Source organism: Erigeron canadensis, chromosome 7 (genome assembly GCF_010389155.1).
Source record: "Erigeron canadensis isolate Cc75 chromosome 7, C_canadensis_v1, whole genome shotgun sequence".
In the NCBI taxonomy this organism is placed as follows: domain Eukaryota; kingdom Viridiplantae; phylum Streptophyta; class Magnoliopsida; order Asterales; family Asteraceae; genus Erigeron; species Erigeron canadensis.
The window spans coordinates 17,855,950-17,876,575 of NC_057767.1; the positions used below are offsets into that span (position 1 = coordinate 17,855,950).

The 20,626-nt window shown below is 34.3% G+C and overlaps 1 protein-coding gene across 1 annotated transcript; it reads left to right on the forward strand.

Annotated features, from left to right (window-relative positions):
* Positions 1-17,524: 17,524 nt before the first annotated feature.
* On the forward strand, positions 17,525-19,414 carry LOC122609041. Its single transcript, XM_043782102.1, has 2 exons — positions 17,525-18,608; positions 18,666-19,414. The coding sequence occupies exons 1-2, from the start codon at positions 17,525-17,527 to the stop codon at positions 19,412-19,414; spliced, it is 1,833 nt and encodes a 610-aa protein (XP_043638037.1).
* Positions 19,415-20,626: the final 1,212 nt, after the last annotated feature.

Consider the following 20,626-nt stretch of genomic DNA (forward strand, 5'->3'; position numbering starts at 1 on the left):
CGAAGACTGAAGACTGAAGGAAGAGAATCATCTCATAAGCAGAGCTCATAGAAGATTCTACCAGATCAAAGACTGAAACATCTCAGTGTAAAAGTACTTACACCACTTTTACACTGATTACGAGGAAGCCATTTTACTTTACCATTCTTTACCTGGATAATAACATTATCTAGGAAAGCTTTTTGGTTAAGTCAAATGGTTGGGAATAAAGTGTGAATAGTCACATCAAAATGACTTTTACACTTTACCTTAAAATACACAATTTAAGGAATCTTGTTGATTTCCTTAAATGTGTCCCAACCATGTATTGTACGAACAAGTCCACATCAACATGGACTTTGTCTATAAATACAAGGCTTCTCACAAATTGCAAAATGTTGGAACTTTCGACATTGCAACTTGTGAGACATACTCTAAATAATTCTTACGAGTATTTCCAAGTTATTAGATCACTTGTATTTCAAGGTTGTTTAGATATTTTCACACTTGTGATTATCTTTGTTCCGCAACAACCTTTATATTTATTTATATCAATAAATCAAATACATTGAAAAAGTACATCATGTCTCAATGTCAAATAATTGATTATAAATATTATTTATATAGTTTCATCACTTTTAGTTTCTTGCATATACTTTCTGTTGCTTACATTGTTGTTTCATATCCATAATCTGGATCGCACTCTCTACTGGTCAATCTCCAGTTTAGTGTTGCTTGCCAGTCAGGTTTACTTGATATAATTGTTAGTCATCGTTACTTGGGACTCACATTTGGTATCAGAGCAGAAGGTTTGAACTATCGAACCTAGATCTGTTATGATGGCTAACCCTGAAACAATGAAGGATCTAACCCTAATTCTAACCCTAATAACAATAACCCACCCCCTAATATAAACAACAATATACCTCTGCATAATGTCCATGTCCATTTTCCAAACAATCCAGTTCCAAAATTTGATGGGGACAGTGATACCTTTATAACATGGAAAACATGTATACTAAAGTATATTTCTGGTGTAGAAAGACATTTGACCACCATTTTGAAAGAAGGTCCCTTTGTTCCTATGAATGCTTCAACTGTGCTCAGAAATGCTGATGGGACTCCTAGGCAGACACCTAAGGAGAAGGATCATTGGTCCGAAGAGGATCATAGGCTGGTAGATCTTGATACTAAGCTTCAGAAAATGATTCTCTTCGCAATTCCTGAAGACTTAAAACCCACTCTTGTTCTTCATGAAAACTCTAAATTAATGTGGGAGGAACTAATGACACAATTTGAAGGAACCAAAGAAATTGTTGTTACAAGAAAAGTTGCTTTAAACAAGAAATATGAAGCAATCTTTGCAATTTCAAATGAAACTTTAACTTAAACTTATATCAGATTTAGAAATTTGGTTAATCAACTGAAAGCTTTGGGTGTTGGAAAAGATAAAGAAATATTGTTGGAGAAATTTTGTGACATTTTACCTTAAAAATGGGAAAACTTGATTTTGGTTTTAATACAGGGAAAAACCTTGCACAGTCACACTCTTGCTTCCTTATATGGAGCCTTCTGAGCCACAAGGAACTGCCTTACTATCTTCTAAGAGTGAGAAATCTAACTCAGTGAAGAAGATGGTGGCTGAATTAATGAAAACTGGTATTTCTGATTTTGCATCCAATGAATGTGATGAAGATGACAATGATGATCTTGTTGCCATGTTGGCCAAAACGTTCAATCGTTTTAAGGCCAAATCCAATCGATCTGGCAAACAATTTGCTTCTGGCACTTCCATTGATAAGTCCAATCTTGAATGCTTTAAGTATGGAAAGAAAGGACATTTTATGAAGGATTCCAAATCTAGTCAACCCTTATTATCACATTTTGCCCCTAAACATCTATTTTTCAAAAATCTGATGAAAGCTATTAGGCAAAGTACAAGAAGTTGAAAGCCCATATAGCTCTCATGGCTCAAGAAAATTCCAACAACAATAGCTACATGGTTGCTGATGAAGTATTTAGCTACTCAACTCTAAAACCAAAACAATATTAACTAATAACATCGTAACAAAGTCCATGTTCTTATAAATAAAAATATATAATACCACAATCAATTATTATAATGGTAAAGCAATACTAATATTTGATAATAAAGAAAAGTAAAGTAATGTAAATAAGATGGAAGAATTTATGGTTCTTTGCGGCTTCTATTCTTGCGGCTTTCCTCACAAATTAAATAAGCCTATTGACTTTTGTCTTTTGCGCCCCACTTGCCGACCACCTCACAACCCACGTCCAAAAAACCTCACGAGAATGAGGCTTTGATTTTGCGGTTCCTCACAATCGACCACTCCTAAACTCCTACTTAATTGTGATATATATATATATACTAGGTCTTTTACCTGCACGATATGCGGTTATTTAAAATAACCTACGTAAAAAAGAATAAAAATGAACATGAACTAATATATAGTAATGCATTAAAGCATAAAATCTATAGAAGTACATATATAAATCTTATTCCAAAGTCTAATGTTCGTAAACTTAACAAAATGTGAATATGCAGAATAGACATTTAATCTTATCGTCAAGTCTTTCAAAGTCAAAATCAAATATTTAAAATCAAAATTTATCATCAATTTTTCTATTAAGTTTTAATGGATAATCATGTCAAAATCAAAACCAAAACCAAAAAAATATAGCAGATTAATGAAAAAAGTATAAACTTAAGCATCTAATTTTCACACCTAGATATAGAATTGAAGAAATAAAAATAGATGGTGAGAAAAATGATGATAAGAACCATAAATTATAATGTCAAAATTAACTCAAAATAAACAGTTAATCGTCTAATCAAATTAATAAAAAGAAAGAAAAGGTTTAGTTGTCCATAACTAATCAACTAATAAAGTTTTACAGATAAATGTATAAAACACATAAAAATTAAAAGAATTTCTAAGATGAAATAAAAACCAACTTAAAAGAAAATATGATGGTGTTGGTATCGACACAATTATAATCTACTTACTAAAACTAATGTTGGTTTTTAGCAAATAAAATCAATTTTATTAATTTCAAATTTTTATTTTGTTACATACCAATATATTTAATAATTTTTGTTTTTTAAATAAATAAAAATTGTGAAAAATGAAATGTGACAAATTTTAAAAATAGCTTTAAATTGAAAAGAGTTTTAAAAAGCTAGGATTACTACTGTTTTAATATAATATAGCAGATTAATGAAAAAAGTATAAACTTAAGCATCTAACTTTCACACCTAGATATAGAATTGAAGAAATAAAAAATAGATGGATGAGAAAAATGATGATAAGAATCATAAATTATAATGTCAAAATTAACTCAAAATAAACAGTTAATCGTCTAATCAAATTAATAAAAAGAAAGAAAAGGTTTAGTTGTCCATAACTAATCAACTAATAAAGTTTTACAGATAAATGTATAAAACACATAAAAATTAAAAGAATTTCGAAGATGAAATAAAAACCAACTTAAAAGAAAATATGATGGTGTTGGTGTTGACACAAAAGAAAATATCACAAAATTTTCCAAGAAGTATGTCCTTGTCTTTTTCTACCCCAAGCCCTCTCAACTGGTTTATGATGGACATAAATCTGGTATAGGTACCAGTATGAAACGTCAAGTAAGCACTAGATTGGACTAGTATTACGATAAATATAAATGCAAGAATATATATAACGTAATACGTACTTAAGCAATATAAAGATAAGCAAGTATGTTGATTTTATAATGAGGCTAGACAAAGAACTCACTAGTAGCGCTCCTAGCTTATTACCCTATCCGACCCATTAACCAATCTTTCGATCCCTAAGTTCTGGTGACCACCTTCCCTATCAAGACCTACTAAATTGACGAATTGGTATTGTTATCGTAAACAATCTTGTCTATCCATTTTACCAAACCGTTAACACTTTGAATTCTATTATCTATTGTTGTATATTATCTTGTTACCACAAGTTAACACCTATCAATTGTACCCAATCGACTAGAACAATGTACTCTTAAACTGAAAAACCTCTAAATCATTCATACATTATCAACAAATCAATAGATAAAGACACAAGAACTCAAAACATTAAGATCTCAACAAAACGTTTAACAATCAACTTGAATTCTAAAGATTATGCAACCATTATTCATTGTGTCATTTTATCTCGGTAGATGATAATGTATTTAGCTACTCAACTCTAAAACCAAAAGAATATTAACTAATAACATCGTAACAAAGTCCATGATCTTATAAATAAAAATATATAGTACCACAATCAATTATTATAATGGTAAAGCAATACTAATATTTGATAATAAAGAAAAGTATAGTACTGTAAATACGATGGAAGAATTCGTGGTTCTTTGCGGCTTCTGTTCTTGCGGTTTTCCTCACAAATTAAATAAGCCTATTGACTTTTGTCTTTTGCGCCCCACTTGCCGACCACCTAACAACCCACGTACAAAAAACCTCACGAGAATGAGGCTTTGCTTTTGCGGCTCCTCACAATCGACCTCTCCTAAACTCTACTTAATTGTGATATATATATATATATATATGGAAAAATGGGTTTTGATCATTTGAAAACTAATTTTTTTGTGAAAACTAGATTACTGTCAAAACACATTGTGTTCTGAATTTAACACAATGTATTTTAATATGTTTTTCGAAAACATATTGTGTTAAGTTCATATCGCAGTGTGTTTGAACAATTTTCTGATTTACAACGCTATCAAAAACACACCGTGATTTAAAACTTAACACAACGTATTTTAGATTACACAATAAAAACACATTGTGTTTTATAAAAACACAATTAATACACATTGTGTTAAATTCAGATCACAGTGTGTTTTGACAGTTTTATAGTTTTCACAGAAAATTTAGTTTTCAAATAAACGTTTCACATGGAAAAATTAGTTTAAGAACTCTTAAAAAAGCAAGAAACTTTAAGAACCTTTTTTCATCATTAATTACAAGGGTAATATTGTATTTTATATCAACTTTATTTAATTAAATTAATAAAACATAATACGCACATGTGATCACATATGACTGATCATGCATATGTGATCACCAACTAATTTAAATTTATTTACATATGATCGTAAATGTGATCATCAACTATTTTATTTTCATTCGCATATGGTTATAACTGTACATGTGTGCACATGTGCACAGACAATCATTATAATATTCTTGCATACGTGATTATTTGTACATATTTGATCAACAACTAATCAATGAAAACATTCATTTACAAAATATTCACATACATATGCTCAATATATTACACATGTAATCAACAACTAATCCAATGAAACAATTATTTACCAAATAGTTGCATACATATGCTCATCATAATACACATGTGATCATCAACTATTCCAATGAAACAATCATTTATAATATACTTGCATACATGTGCTCATCATAACACCGGATCATGCATATATGCAATATACTCATCAAGGTATTTACTGATAATCATATCTAACTCTTTAAGAAAGTGATATGAGAATCAATTTCGCACACCATAAATTGGAAAACAAAAGCCACGAAAGATTTTAAACAATTAAAAAGCGTTGCTTCAAACTAGTTAATTAGAGTATTCACAGTGGGAGGTACTCATTCTCCAAGGACTAGTCTTTGTCAGCACCACATTAGCGCCACATCAGCCCAAGGACTAACCAAGGACTAATCCCCCAAAACACCCACAATGCCAGGACTAGTCTAGGACCCATCCCATTTATTTATTTTTATACAACTAAAAATACAATATACATATAAATATATACATAAACTTAAAAAAAATTCAATTAATTAAAAAAACACACTTCATTCATAAATTTTAAAAAAAAATATAAAAAAACTTAGAAAAAAAATTACAACACACATTAAACTAGAAAATTAAAACGAAATTGTTCGGTACATAATAATAATTAAAACCACATATTAAACCAACTAAAAAACCAACTAAACACCGCGGGGACCTCGGACTAACGGTGTATACTCTGCCATTAACCTATTCTTTGCGTCCTTGATGAACATCTTTTCCTCGTCGTCCAACTTGGTCGTTCTCATGAAAGAAAGTGCCGAATACATCGTCCTTTTTGTTTCTTCCTCGCGTATCCAAGCTAGTGACTCCTTCTGGGACTCCATAATCTCCTGTCGGGTGCTACAATGCCTCTCTAGTCGTGCTGTGATGTCTGATGCTGATGAGCGAGCTGAACCTGCATCAGAAGAGGCGGAAGTGCGGGGAGTCTTTGATTTAGCTAGACGCGCATACGGGTCGGCCCCGAAGAGTTCGTTTTCGGTTCCAAGATCAACGGGTGCATAGGCAGGAGCATTCTCATCACTGTCAACATCCATAACTCCCGGTCTTCGGTTTTTCATGTTACGACCCAAAACATCCACGGCGGAAGGCGCGAGAATCAACGGCTTATCATTCAAAAGTAACCAACAATCATACATGTTAAACGTGGCCCCAACTTCTTCTTTGTAGGCGGCTTGCGCCTCTTCCATCACTTGGGCATCGTTTTCTCCGCTAATTCAGTTATCATCGTACTTGGAATAAATGGCATTGAACTTGGCAACATGGGCTCCAATCTTCCTCCATTTCGACGTCATTTGATTCTTGTTTCTTTGATATTCCACTTGTGCATTGTAGGTCTTAATCACTGTGTCCCAGAAAATATCACCCTTTCGATCAGTCCCAAAATCTGGATCCTCAGACGCATCGAGCCAACACTCGGTCAGAATCTTCATCTCCAACTCGGTCCAAGCTTTCTTCGACTCTTTTGGGTCAACTGCAGCTCCCTTTTTGCGACTGGCCATGCGTTTTACTTTCCATTTTTGGTTGGATGACTCTGGTATATCGATTGGTGGTGGCTGTGGTGGTGGTTGGACCGCGACTTGCGGTGGCAGTTGGGTTGAGGGTGATGGTTATTGGGATAGCCATTGTTGACAGTGTAGCCATTGTTGGTATTGATAATCGTTTGGTGATGGTATGTAGGGTGGATATTGTGGTGTGGATGGTGAGGTGTGAGATACTTGAGATGGAGCGAAGGAGTTGATGGGCGAGTAGTTAAGCGCCGCGTTAAAGAAGTCGTCACCCCGTTGGTTGCTAAAGTTTCTAGACATAATGGGTGTTGTTTTGGAGAAATTTAGTATAGTTAATATATATGGCCGGAATGTATATACTATATGTATATATATAGCATTTTGGAGAAGATGACTTTTGCATGGGTGGTAAGTCGACCGTTATAGCCTCTAATGTTCAAAAATTTTGAATTTAGCTTCGAAAAAAAAAAATGCAAAACTGTTCATCTCTGTGGGAACGAACTCGCAAGAACGAAGCAAGGGACGAGCCACACCTAACCGTGTACGCTCGTCCCTGAACAAAGAACAAGTGGGGAATGAGCTAGAATGGGACGACTGTGAATGTTCTTTTGTACAGCCCAATACCAAAGCTAAAAAAAATTAAAGTAATATGAAACACTAAAGAATTAAAGCAATTGAAAGCCGAAAAAAATTATATAATTCCTAATTCAAACAAGACTTTGACGGTGGAAAGAATAAAAGATATTTACACTTTGTATCATTGTATGCAACTACAATTTAAACCAATCAATCGTTTGATATGCTATGACAAACCACTTTTGATTTTGCTCCCATTTGTCAGCCGTCATTTGTATATATTCTTGTTAATTTGAAAAAAGAAACTCCCCAATCATTTTTGTTGTTAGGAATGGCAGTTTAAGAAGTAGAAATTAGATCCACAATTTCCGTATCTCATTTTTTAGGTTTTGTGTGGATATGACTAAATTAACCCTCCGACAATTATCTATTAACCTTGTCCACATAATTACTAGAATGCCATTATCAATCTTAACAATTGATTAAATGATCTAATGGTTTAAAAGGGTTTTTAAAAGTTCTTGCCTTTTAAACAGTCTCAATATAACTTTTCACTATATATATATAGAGGACAATCAAATAAGAACTAATTTAAAATAAGAACGATGAGAAGACCTTAAAATCATTATTTTGATGCATTAAAAGTCCATAAAACTGACATAGTGCATAACTAATTATCATTATTTAAGTGTTTAACAACATATTGATTCATCAAAATCGAAAAAATCACGTTTTTTTGTTGGATGCATCATTTTGATAAATATGCATCCAAGATGGATGCAAAAAACAAAAAACATGATTATTTCGATTTTGACGGATGAATGTGTTGTTAAACGCTTAAATAATGATAATTAGTTATGCACTATGTTAGTTTTTTAGACTTTTAATGCATCAAAATGATTTTTTTAAGGTGTTCTCACCGTTCTTATTTTAAGAGTGTTCTCCCCGGAGTGTTAATATATATATATAATATATATATATATAGGCATGAGATCGGTTTTTGTGAATTGAATTCATGCCGACTTTCACTTGCTCCGAGCCAATATAACAAAAGTGGTATTATTTAGTTTTTCGTCTTCTTTTGTTTTTCTTCCGCCAAATCAAACGAGACCACCACCTTTGTTTAACTCATTCAGCCCAAAATATATGACTACACTTTGTAGTTGGATGTTCATCTAGTCAAGTTCTAAGTATGACATTTTGATCCAAGTCTTCTAATTAATTTATATTGATGCAACACGTAAATAAATTTATGTCACATTCTTCGTCTTTTCAACTCCAATCTTCATTTTTTTTCATAAATGATCTTTATTTAGCTCACTTTCGTCAACTTTTCATCTTATAGACCTATAATTCAATAAAATCACGTATTATGTATAAAATTGTATAAAAATAACAATAATACAAACATAAAATAAATAAAAGAAACGATATCGCGTAAAATAACTATGTATAAAATAGGCGATATCATTTGCTAATGAAAAATGGGAAGATTCTGATGAGTCTTCAGATGATGAAGAAGAAGTAAGAGACATGTGCTTCATGGCTCGTGAGGATCAAGGTCATTTGGTCAAGTTTGATGTTGAATCTCTTTGTTGGGTGGACATAATCATGAAGAAGGTTAGTAATTTTGGTTTTGAAAGTAACGAAGAACAAAAATTGGACCTTTTGGTTCTTTTGGAAGCATATATTTCATTTGTGGAGACTGTGCGTTCAGAAAGTTTAAAAATGTTTGAAAATAACACCTCTAAACTGAACGCTAGTTAGGCCAGACTGAAAGAACTAAAAGATGTTCAGTTAGCCCTGAAAAGTTATCAGTCTTTGGTTGCCAAACTGGAAGTTGAAAAAGAAGAATTGAAAATGATTCTTGAAAAAGAATAGAAATTAATCAAATCATGGAAAATCTCCAAACCCAGATGCTGCAATAAAAAACTCTTTTGCAAACCAAAGAGCAACATATGAGTCTGGTGATCTTCATACGACATCTATAATCACTGATTTAGATGCTCTTCCAAAACAAATGCAACCATAAATAATTTTTAAGGAAATTGGCGAAATAAAAGACTGTGGCTGAACAGGCCAAGGAACAATCTGAGGGAAAATCTGAAGCACGTCAGACCAATGCTTCAGAGAAAAGGCTAAATCTAAGAAGCCATCCCCTCAGTCTTCATCTCAGGTTCCAAAAGGCCAGAAAAAGAAGAAAAATCTCCCCTACTGAGCCGTCTACTTCAGATTCTGGTAGGGCTCAGGTGTCTAAAGAAGAATCTATTTTGTTAAGGTTGGAAAGCCAATTTCAGTTGTTGGCTAGACAAGTGCAAAGCTGCAATGCACGTTTAAAGAATGTTGAAAGCACTCTCCTACAACCCAAACAAAATGCTAAACCTTTTTTTAAACAAATTAAGCAAAAATCTGAAAAGAAAAAGGTTGAAACTCCTATCAATTAAACTGTTTTTGTGTCATCTGAAGTAATGACTGAGATCCCTTTGATCCTTCTGTTCCTCCTAAACCAAAGAAATCTGAGACTGCTAAGGGAGAGTCCAGTGAACCCATCAAAAGATGGGTTCCTAAAAAGAACTAATCTTTGTGTGTGTGCAGGGAGATCGAAAGAAGTATATATGGTTTCTGGACAGTGCTGCTGGCAGAACCATGACTGGTAATAAAACCCTGCTGGAGGAATATAGGGTGCAAGAGGGGCCCTCAATAACATTTGGAAATGATGGAAGTGGACAAACTGAGGGATATGGTGTTCTGAATAATGGTCAAGTCAAATTCACACGAGTTGCATATGTGAATGGTTTGAAATGCAACCTGATCAGTGTCAGTCAACTCTGTAATGATGGGTTTAAGGTATTATTTGATATTTCTCAAGGCACCATATTCAACAGAGATTGAAAGGTAGTGTTGGTTGCACCAAGAAAAGGAAACATTTTTGTCATCGATATGGAAAGTTCATCCAGTGAACAATGCTTCTATACAAAGGCAGATGAGGACACAAACTGGTTGTGGCATAAGAGGTTATCCCATATGAATGTCAAAAACATTAATAAGTTGTCAAGAAAACAACTTGCTGATGGAATCCCTCCATTATTTTTCAATAAAGATAAGCCATGCTCAGGTTGTTCAATGGAAAAGAAGAAAAGAGCATCTTTTAAAACCAAGCAAAATTTCTGTATCACTGAACCTCTTCACATGCTACATATGGATCTCTTTGGTCCTGTGAATGTTCAGACCAGAGCAGGAAAGAAGTACACCCTTGTAGTTGTCGATGATATTCAAGATATTGTTGGGTGATTTTCCTCAGATCCAAAAGTGAAGCTGCTGCTGAAGTTATTGCCCTCATCAAACAAATTGAATTCAAACACAAGCGAAAAGTTTGTCCGCTTAGAAGTGATAATGACACTGAATTCAGAAATGCCACCTTGGAGTCCTTCTGCACTAAAATTGGCATATCTTAGAACTTCTCCTCAGCTCACACACCAGAGCAGAATGGTGTTGTTGAAAGAAAGAATCGTATGCTGATAGAACCTGCTAAAAGTATGCTCAATGAATCTGGTCTTCCTAAGAGTTTTTGGGCTGAAGCTGTGGCAACTGTTTGCTACACTCAGAATAGATCTGTGTATACTAAAAGACACAAGAAGACTGCCTATGAAGTCCTTAGAAATAGAAAGCCTAACATTGGATATTTCCGTGTATTTGGAAAATTTGATGCAAAAGCTGATGAGGGTTTCTTCTTAGGATATTCAACCACTCGCAAGGCCTTTAGAGTCTACAACAAAAGACTTGACAAGGTTGATGAGTCAATTCATGTTACCTTTGATGAATCAAATTCTGCAATCTTCAATAAACCAATCTCTGCACCTCCCTCAGAAAATCCAATCAATTTTGGTGAATCTGATCACAATGCTCAACCTAATTGTAAGTAACACGATTTCAGCAATGAATTCACAGATTCAATGGTGGATTGGATGTGTGTGTGTTCTTAGTGTTTTAGTGTGTGTTTTAGAGAGAGAGAGAGAAAGAGAGAGTGGAATGATTGGAATTAAGTGTGTGTGAAAAATGGTTACTTGAATGAATGAAATGTTGTTCAAGACTTAATAATCTCTAAGGTATAAGGGTATTTATAGTCTATCCCTATATATATGCAACTTATCATATCTAGTTCCTCAACCTTAGTGATTATTAATCTATGACTTAACAACAAGTAAGTCCACTAACTTAAATTACAATTTATCACTATTTTTGGATTTCTAACATTCCCCCCCTTAGTTATATATTGTAATGAATGAAGTACGTGTTATCTTGTTTTGTAGGAATGTATTTGATGAGCCCAGTGGTGAAGACAATGAGTATGTTGAAACAATTCTTGGTCTTGGACTTATTGAAGTTAAATCATGAGGCGATTCTCAATGTTCTTTTTGAACAGAGAATAAAGAGTGTGTGTGTGTCTTGAATCTTTGAAGATTGTTGAATCATGAATCGAAGTTGTCTTTTGAAATGCGGAAGGTATAAACTTGGCTTTGATTCTCCAATCTTTGATTCTTGAGCGAATTTCAACTTTTGACATGAAGTATCATGAACTTGTACTTTCAAACTTGATGTATGCATTGGAGCTTCTTGAACAAGTGTTATTGTATGACTTGAAGATCTTGAATGAAACATGTTGATGAAGACTCTTTTGAAGCTTTACTTCTTTGTCATGAATCTTCTAACCAATCTTTCAACTTTTTGTAGCTTTGATCTTTATCACATTGACTTGAACACTTTGGAGAGTAAACATTTGAATGATGTTTGGATAAGTCTCTTATGAAGTAATCATGCTCCCCCTCAATACATGAATATAAGTATATAACTATATTGGAGCATCTTTAAACATTTGTTCCATCTTGAGAGAATATCCTTTCATCTTCAGTCTCAATCTTATCTTTGGAATCACTTTAGATTTCCTCTTTTTCAAAATCAAGAACTCAATCAACTAAAATCTAGTGAAAATTTGAGCTCAATTGACTGAAATGTTTTGAAAATCTTTGACAAGTTAATCTGAACAATCCATAGCTTGATTTTCATGAGAACATATTTCATCAGCAAAAATTTGGAGGAAACTTGAAGAGACCTGAAGTACAAAATTTCCAAATTTCAATTTTAATTCTTTCACTTCAGTTTCAAACACAAACTTTTCTCCATAACTTTTCTCCATCAATTATTCTTATTTCTTCCCCAATCAATCATAATCTTTTTCTCCCCCTCATAATGACAAAGTTGGGAACCAATGTCATTATGCAAACATTGATTGATAAAATGCTAAAGGAAATAACACAATCCCGAAACTAGATGTATTGCACATGGAGAAATGTCGACCATCAAAACAGCAACCCAAACCATTAGCCCACCCTAAAGAATCCTAAAGGTGACTAAAATGTAATGTTGAAGTTGTTGGTACAAACGTTATAGTATGGTGTTGGTGTTTTTTGTGTTTGTGAGATCATAAATGAAACCGGATAACAATGATCCGTTAACATGTTCAAAAATCAAAAGGATTAATGAAATGACCAATAGAATTGTGTAACATTTTTCGGATTTCCTATGTATCATTGAGACATGCACAAAGCAATGTTCTAACATAGTTCGGTCTGCGGCTTTTCAACCACGAGATTGCTTCAAAGAATACAAATCATGGTTAGTACAGCCGAAGCATTCGATAACCACAATCTATTATCCTTAAAGACTTTTAGGTAAAATCCGAGGTCACTGTTAGACTTCTCGTTCACTCAATAATCACATAAATGTAATTATGAGATCTACATTCAACGTTGGAAAAGATGTTAGCATTGGTAGGATTTCCATTTGATCATCGTGGAATATCAAAAGATATCACTACAAATGTTCCGGCTATATCACAAAGATAAGCAATAATATCACAAAGATATGACTCGAATGTGTCCTAAGGAAATGAATAAGAATCAAATTAATGATCAATCAAGATAGCTCTAGACACAACGTGATCAAATGAAGTCGGGGACTGGAGCAGAATGTCACCCTTATTCAATATCAACATCTTCCAAGTGAAGAGACAATAGAAATGTGAGAATCTCCGTGAGAATTGAAACAAGTATTTGTTAAGAAACACTTGAGTGGTTAGGTAAAGATGTGCATCGCTTCACTGGGTCCATGAAGTCTTTATCAAGATATCAACAAATGACATCCTATAGAAACGTGTTTAACCCGGCGATTTGAGAATTTAGGGAAGGGTATCATTTCTTTTAACCATTTTCTCACAACATATCACTTTAACCTCTCACTTTTTGACTTTACTCCCTCCATCCTATTTGCACGAAACCATCATCACTCAAAATACCCTTACAATCTAATGAAAGAATTGAATACTCTGGGGGTAGAACTCATCGGCGATGATGAAGTTCATGGAGTGAACGAATCGCTCATGTGCAAACTAATCACCGAACTTCAATTGAAAGAAAATCATTTGAAAATCATCAAACGTGTGTATAAAAAAATTTAAAAACACATTTGAGGTTTTGAAAGTTTTGAAATCACAAACTCCCCCTTAATCTATGCAAGAATAGATCAAAATGTTTTCCATAGAAAGGTAGGGAAAAATTGGTTTTTGTGAAATCAAAATGAGTAAATTCTTTGTTGTGATATTTACAGAAAAAAAATTTTGAGAGTCTAATCTGAACAAGAATTTTCATTTAAGAATCACAAAGTTTTGCTTCAACAACAATGTTATTAATAAAAATGCTAAGGAGTACACAAAGGCGAACGATCCTTCGCATCTTATATCAACAAGTTGGATGCAATAAAACATTTAAGCAAATTTGATTTGGAATCAATCAACTGCTATGACACATACATCTTGATATAAGATCACATGGAAGTACACAAAGGCGTTCGATTCCTTGTTTTCTTATATCAATCTATATGTATAACAACAAAATCTTAAAATGTATAAACATTTCAACATAAATAAAACATTTAAGAGCGGGTTACATACAGAGTATATGTAAGCCTCTTTGAGATAAATAAAACTATGAAGCCCGGGTTACATACATAGTATATGTAAACCACATTGAAAAAGAAATAAAGAAAATCTTTTTGTTATTTTCAAATTTTATATTTTTTTTTTGTATTTTGTTTTTCTAGAATGTATCAAGAACAAAATAATTTAAGGTTCAAGATTTAGCATGCCAAGCTTGGAGATAAGAAAGTTAAACCTCTTTTCATCCAATGGTTTGGTGAACAAATCTGCAAGTTGATAATCAAATCCCACAAAGTAGAGCTCGATGTCATCTTTCTCAATATGATCTTTGAGAAAATGATATCTCACATCAATATGCTTTGATCGAGAGTGGTATACTGAGTTGACTGCAATAACAATGGCACTTTGAGAGTCACAATAGATAGGGATATGATCATATTTCAGACCATAATCAGTTAGTTGTGTCTTCATCCATAAAACTTGAGCACAACAACTAGCCGCAACCACATATTCAGCTTTAGCTGTTGATAGAGACACACAATTCTGTTTCTTGGAAGACCAACTCACAATTTTATCACCTAAAAATTGTAAAGTACCGGAAGTTCTCTTGCGATCAAGCTTACAACCTGCATGATCTGCATCTGAATAAGCAGTTAGATTGAATCCAGTATCCCTTGGATACCAGAGACCTAAATTGGGTGTACCCTTAAGATAACGAAAGAGTCGTTTCACAGTTTGAAAATGTAAATCAGTTGGAGCAGCTTGATACCTAGCACACATACATGTTGCAAAAATTATATCTGGGCAAGATGCTGTAAGATACAACAATGAACCAATCATACTTCTATATCTCTTTTGGTCAAATGGTTTCCCATTTTTATCAGCATTTATGTTTGTTCGAGCAGCCATTGGGGTAGAAATTGAAGAATATGAAGTCATATCAAACTTTTTCAACATGTCATTTATGTATTTACCTTGTGATATAAAAATACCATTTGGTAATTGTTTGATTTGAAGACCTAAAAAGTAGTTCATTTCCCCAATCATACTCATTTCAAAACGATTTACCATAAGAGATGAATATTTTCGACAAAATGTTTGACTAGTTGACCCAAAGATAATGTCATCAACATATATTTGGACAAGAAGAACATGCTTACCTTGTTTGCGAATGAACAGGGTAGGGTCAATTGTGCCTTTGGTAAAGCCACCTCTTAGCAAGAAAGTAGTTAAGGAATCATACCATGCGCGGGGTTGTAACACCCCACCGTTGGCGGAAACATGAAGTGTCATGAAAAGTACAGCACGACATGGAATTACATAGATACTGTTATATGAAATAGAATATAATGAATATATTCCCAAAACATGAGTTTAAAGTCATGACAATGCTAGGAAAGCTTATCACAAGTACATCCATAAAAGGAATAAACCAAGGCATGCAGCCTTAAAGTCTGACAAAAGTAAAGGAGCTCTAGTCTCCAAAGTCCAGTCCTAGCATGAAAGTCCTTATCCCTGAATAGCCCGAGTACCTGAAAAGTATACTAAAACGTGTCAACACAAAGGGTGGTGAGTTCGTAGGTTTTAGTCAAAAAGTCTAGTCAAAGAAATAAGTCTTTTGTCGATTCTTTAAAGTCTAAACAAGTATTAGTTCAATACATAATGAGCAGAGTTACGCCATAATATGTCCAAAGTCTCAAGTCTCATGTCTCATGTCTCAAAGTCTCGATGTCTCAAAGACTCAATGTCTTGAAGACTCAATGTCTCAAAGTCTCAAAGTTTGGTCTTACGGTACCTGCCTTAGTCCAAGTCTCAAGTCTCAAACTCATACAATAAGCACGTCCAAACCATAAATCATAACAATAAACACATAAATCACACACATATAAACAAAATCAAGCACGTCGAATGGCACAAGTAACTCTATACGCACAGGCTCCGTATTGAACATAAACAGAAATCGACAAAACTATTTGAAACATAAGTATACTTTCTGTTGAGTCCCAATGCTATTTGTAAATTTGGTGATGACAAATCTGATGTATAAACACTTAATAATATTTTGGGTCTTGTAATCTGATCTGGGTCAAAGGAAGTTGACACAGCTTGCGATCTATAATGACCCAGATCATGCTTCATATTTTGTAATTGTTATATCTCATGAAAGCTAGTGTTGTTAAAGCTGCATCAATTGGTCCTAGCATTTAGTCCAAGTCGAAGAGGAGGATTGAAGATAGAAGACCAAGCTGGTAATGGAAGTCAGCTTGGGATTAGCAGTCAGCTTGAAAAACACTTAGACAGATTTGCTTCTGGAAAACGAGCAATCTGTGTCTGACAATCAGGTGAAGAATGACAACCTAGATATTGTTGATCAGGATAAATGACGTGACTGGGAAGGTTCCTAGAATCTAGGTTGGTGACAAATGCAAATGCGTGTCCATATTTTTTTTGGACGATCAAAATATCGTGTTGCAGGTTTTGGGGACCACGAGTACTATGAAGGCACGATTTTATATTCCTTGATCAACCAACAAAAGAAGAATACGTGGCTGAATTGGATACTAAGAGAAGAATGGTTTTCGCCTATAAAAGCCACATTCCTTTTATGCATTTGCGTGGCATTTTCTCTGAATCATTCTTAGCATAAGTTCTCTGCTCTTACACACAGCTTAGCCTGTACAAAGTCAGCTTTGGCTACTCTTCTTGAGCCTGAACTTTCTGATTGTTGTTTGTCATTTTCAAGGGTTGTTTAGATATTGTAGGTTATCTTATTTCCGCAACAGCCCTGTAATTCTTTGTATAGATTATTTCTTAATAAAGAGTTACATTTGAAAAACACAATCTGAGTCCAAGAATATTATTTACTGCTTTACTGTTTATTGATTCCTGTTCTTACTTTAAGTTATTTAGTAATCTGAGTCTTTAAAACATTTGATCAAAATTGTTAAGAATTAAGGAAAATTTGTATTCACCCCCCTCTACAACTATTAGTGTACATTATACTTTGGTATTCTGTTACACTTCTAGGACGTTATAAGTGGTATCAGAGCAGGGGTTAAGAATTAACTTGACTTGATCCTTGCTTATTTTTCTTTAAGTAAAGCATAATGTCATCCTATGTTGATAATGGTTCATCAACCCGACCACCTATGTTTGTCAAAGATGATTTCAGTGGGTGGAAGGGTCGTATGTCCTTGTTCCTTGAATCCATTGACCAAAATATGCCTGATATCTTGACTGATGGTCCTTATGTACCTACACAGACTCTTGTTGTAGATGTAGTGGTAAGAGATGGTCATCCAACCATTCCTGCCACAGTCAAAACCATAGTCAAAGATAGGGCAGATTGGGAGGATGAGGATAGGAGACTTGCAAACTTGGATGTGAGGGCACGTAACTTCGTTGTCCAAGCTATGCCAAAGAATATTTATCATTCTGTTAAAATGTGTTCTACTGCTAAAAAAATGTGGGGTACTTTGACTGTCATGTTTGAAGGATGCTCTACCTCTATGGAATCAACCATTACCACCTTAACAAGGAGGTATGAAAGATTCTTCTCTTTGAGGAATAAGTCCTTAACAGACACTCATAACCGTTTTAATGCTTTGGTTAATGATCTAGCTGCTATAGGTATTGAAAAGAAAAATGAAGTTTTAAAAAGCAAGTTTTTAGATTCATTACCACCAAAGTGGAACAATTATATTTCTTCTGTGAAGCTAAGTTTAGTGTATCATGATCTTGATCTCCCTGGACTTTTTGGTTTACTCCATAACCAAGAATGTTTAGAGGCTGAAAAGTTGATTGCTATGGGTGATTCTTATAGTCAGCCTTCTACTGCACTTGTTGCATCCATGACTGAACACCCTAGCTCAATATCTAATGAGATCATTCCCTGTGTCAATGAATCTTGTTCTGTGATTTCTAACATTGAATTCGTTTGTTCTGAATCTGAGTGTGAAGAATCTGATGGTGATGAGTTAGCCAATGAAGTGGCTATGTTGGCTGATAGGATAAGAAGGAGATCCTTTGGAAAGTTCAAAGGAAAAGGTAAAAGTGGACAAGCTGATAAGACCAAGAAGCCTTTTGATATGTCCAAAGTCACTTACTACAAGTGTGGTAAGACCGGACATATGGCTGGTGATTGTAGATCTAAGGAGTCTGGTCAAGCTGTGTCAGCCAAAGGTGGAAGAGGTGAAAAATATTCAAAGCTCAAGACAAAATATAAAGCTCTCAAAGCATAAGTTGTAGAGCTGAGTAATAAAGTTGAGAAAGATGAAAAGAGTCTGATTGCCAGAGACTGGGCTGAGAGTGCTACATCTTTAGAAGATGAAGAATACTCAAATGAGAAGTGTCTTATGGCTAAAGAGAAGTTTGCTGAAGACCTTGTGAAATTGCAAGAGCAATCTGAGTCAGCTCATAAAGCTTCTACAAGTCAGACTGCTCCACCTGAGGTAACTATCTTTTCAAATCTGTGTGATGAAGATAAGCTGACAAGGTTGAATAGGCTTGGTGATGAGGTCCTTTTACAAAAACATTTTAATCAAGAACATAAGAAAGAAATTTCTATGTTAAAAGAAGAATTGAGTTTAAAGAATTTCACCATTGAAAAGTTAGAGTCTGAAATTAAAAATAAAAAACAACTGAATTCAATCTTGGTAACTGAAGCTAAAGTTTCTGAAGAAAAGTTTTTGAAAATCAAACACATAACTGAGTCATGGTGTACAAATTCTAAAAGAGCTGCAAAATGTGTCAATGTTCAAGTTCCTCATCAAGTGCAAGCTGTGTTTGATGGTGACTATGATAGAGCTATTGCTATCAGTGAAGTCTGTGCCATGGAACCTTGTTATCAGCCTCCTTCTCCTCCTAAGGTTCAAACCAAAGGAAAGAGTTATCAACCAATCAAATTGGTTCAGAAGTCTGGTATTGGTTTTAAAGATCCTGATGTTATTGGTCAAACCATTGCGGAAGCTGTGTCTGAATCAGATAGGGGTAATTGAACTAAAACCTGAGGAAACTCTTGATTTATCAAAGCTAACAATTACTCAATCTATGTCAAACTCAAAGTCAAAAACAAACAATGTTGTGTCAAAGAAAAATAAAAGAAAAGTTAGAGATCATAGTGTTCCTAAAGGGAAGAGCAAAGTTTTGAAAAATGAAAAGTGTGTTTCAAAAGAAAATGTTTCATCAACAAAATCTGTTTCCAACTCAAACCACCTTGAATCTGACTCTGACAAATTAATTGTCAAGTATGTTGAGTCCAGGAAAGGTGAGATTTATGTGGATAATGATTTACTGGCTAAAGTGTCTGATCCCAAAATTGTTGATCAAAGTAAGTTAAGGTCTGAATGTAAGAAATCAGGAATTGGAAAAGGTTCTGTTCAAAAAGAAACTCTTAATGTTGCCAACAAGAATTTCAAATCTGGTAGGAGTCAAATCAAGCAACAATTGGTTTCAAAATGTGATAAGAATATTGGTTCAAGACCCAATGGTCAGCTCTGGTGAACCCATCTCTGGATGGGTTCCCAGATTGAACTAATCTCTTATTGCATAATGCAGGGCTATCACGACGCACATACCTGGCACTTGGACAGTGGGTGTTCCAAGCATATGACCGGATGTAAGTCCCTGCTATGTAGCTTTAGGATGAGCACTGGTCCTAGTGCTACATTTGGAGATGATTCCCAAGGAAGAACAGAAGGTTTTGATATTTTGTCAAATGGTCCTCTTACTTTCAGAAGGGTATCTTAGTGAATGGCTTGAAGCACAATCTGATAAGTGTGAGTCAGTTGTGTGATGCTGGCGATGAAGTAAGATTCCGAGCTGATAAGGGCATTGTTCTGGATCTAGAAGGTAATGTGGTGTTGATTGCAGAGAGAGATGATTCCTTGTATTCTTTTGACATGAGAAGTCCAACTGTGACAAGAGAAGTATGTTTCATGTCAAAGAATCAAGATGAGTTGAATTGGTTGTGGCATAAGAGGTTGTCTCATATGAATTTCAAAGACATCAACAAGCTGTGTAAGAAGGAGTTGGTGTCTGGTCTGCCAGTGATAAAATATGAGAAGGACAAGCTGTGTGGTCCTTGTGAGAAAGGAAAGCAACACAAGGCTTCTTTTAAGTCAAAAACATGCTCAACCATTGATAGTTGTTTGGATTTGCTGCACATGGATCTGTTTGGACCAATAAGTACTCCTGCATTTAATGGAATG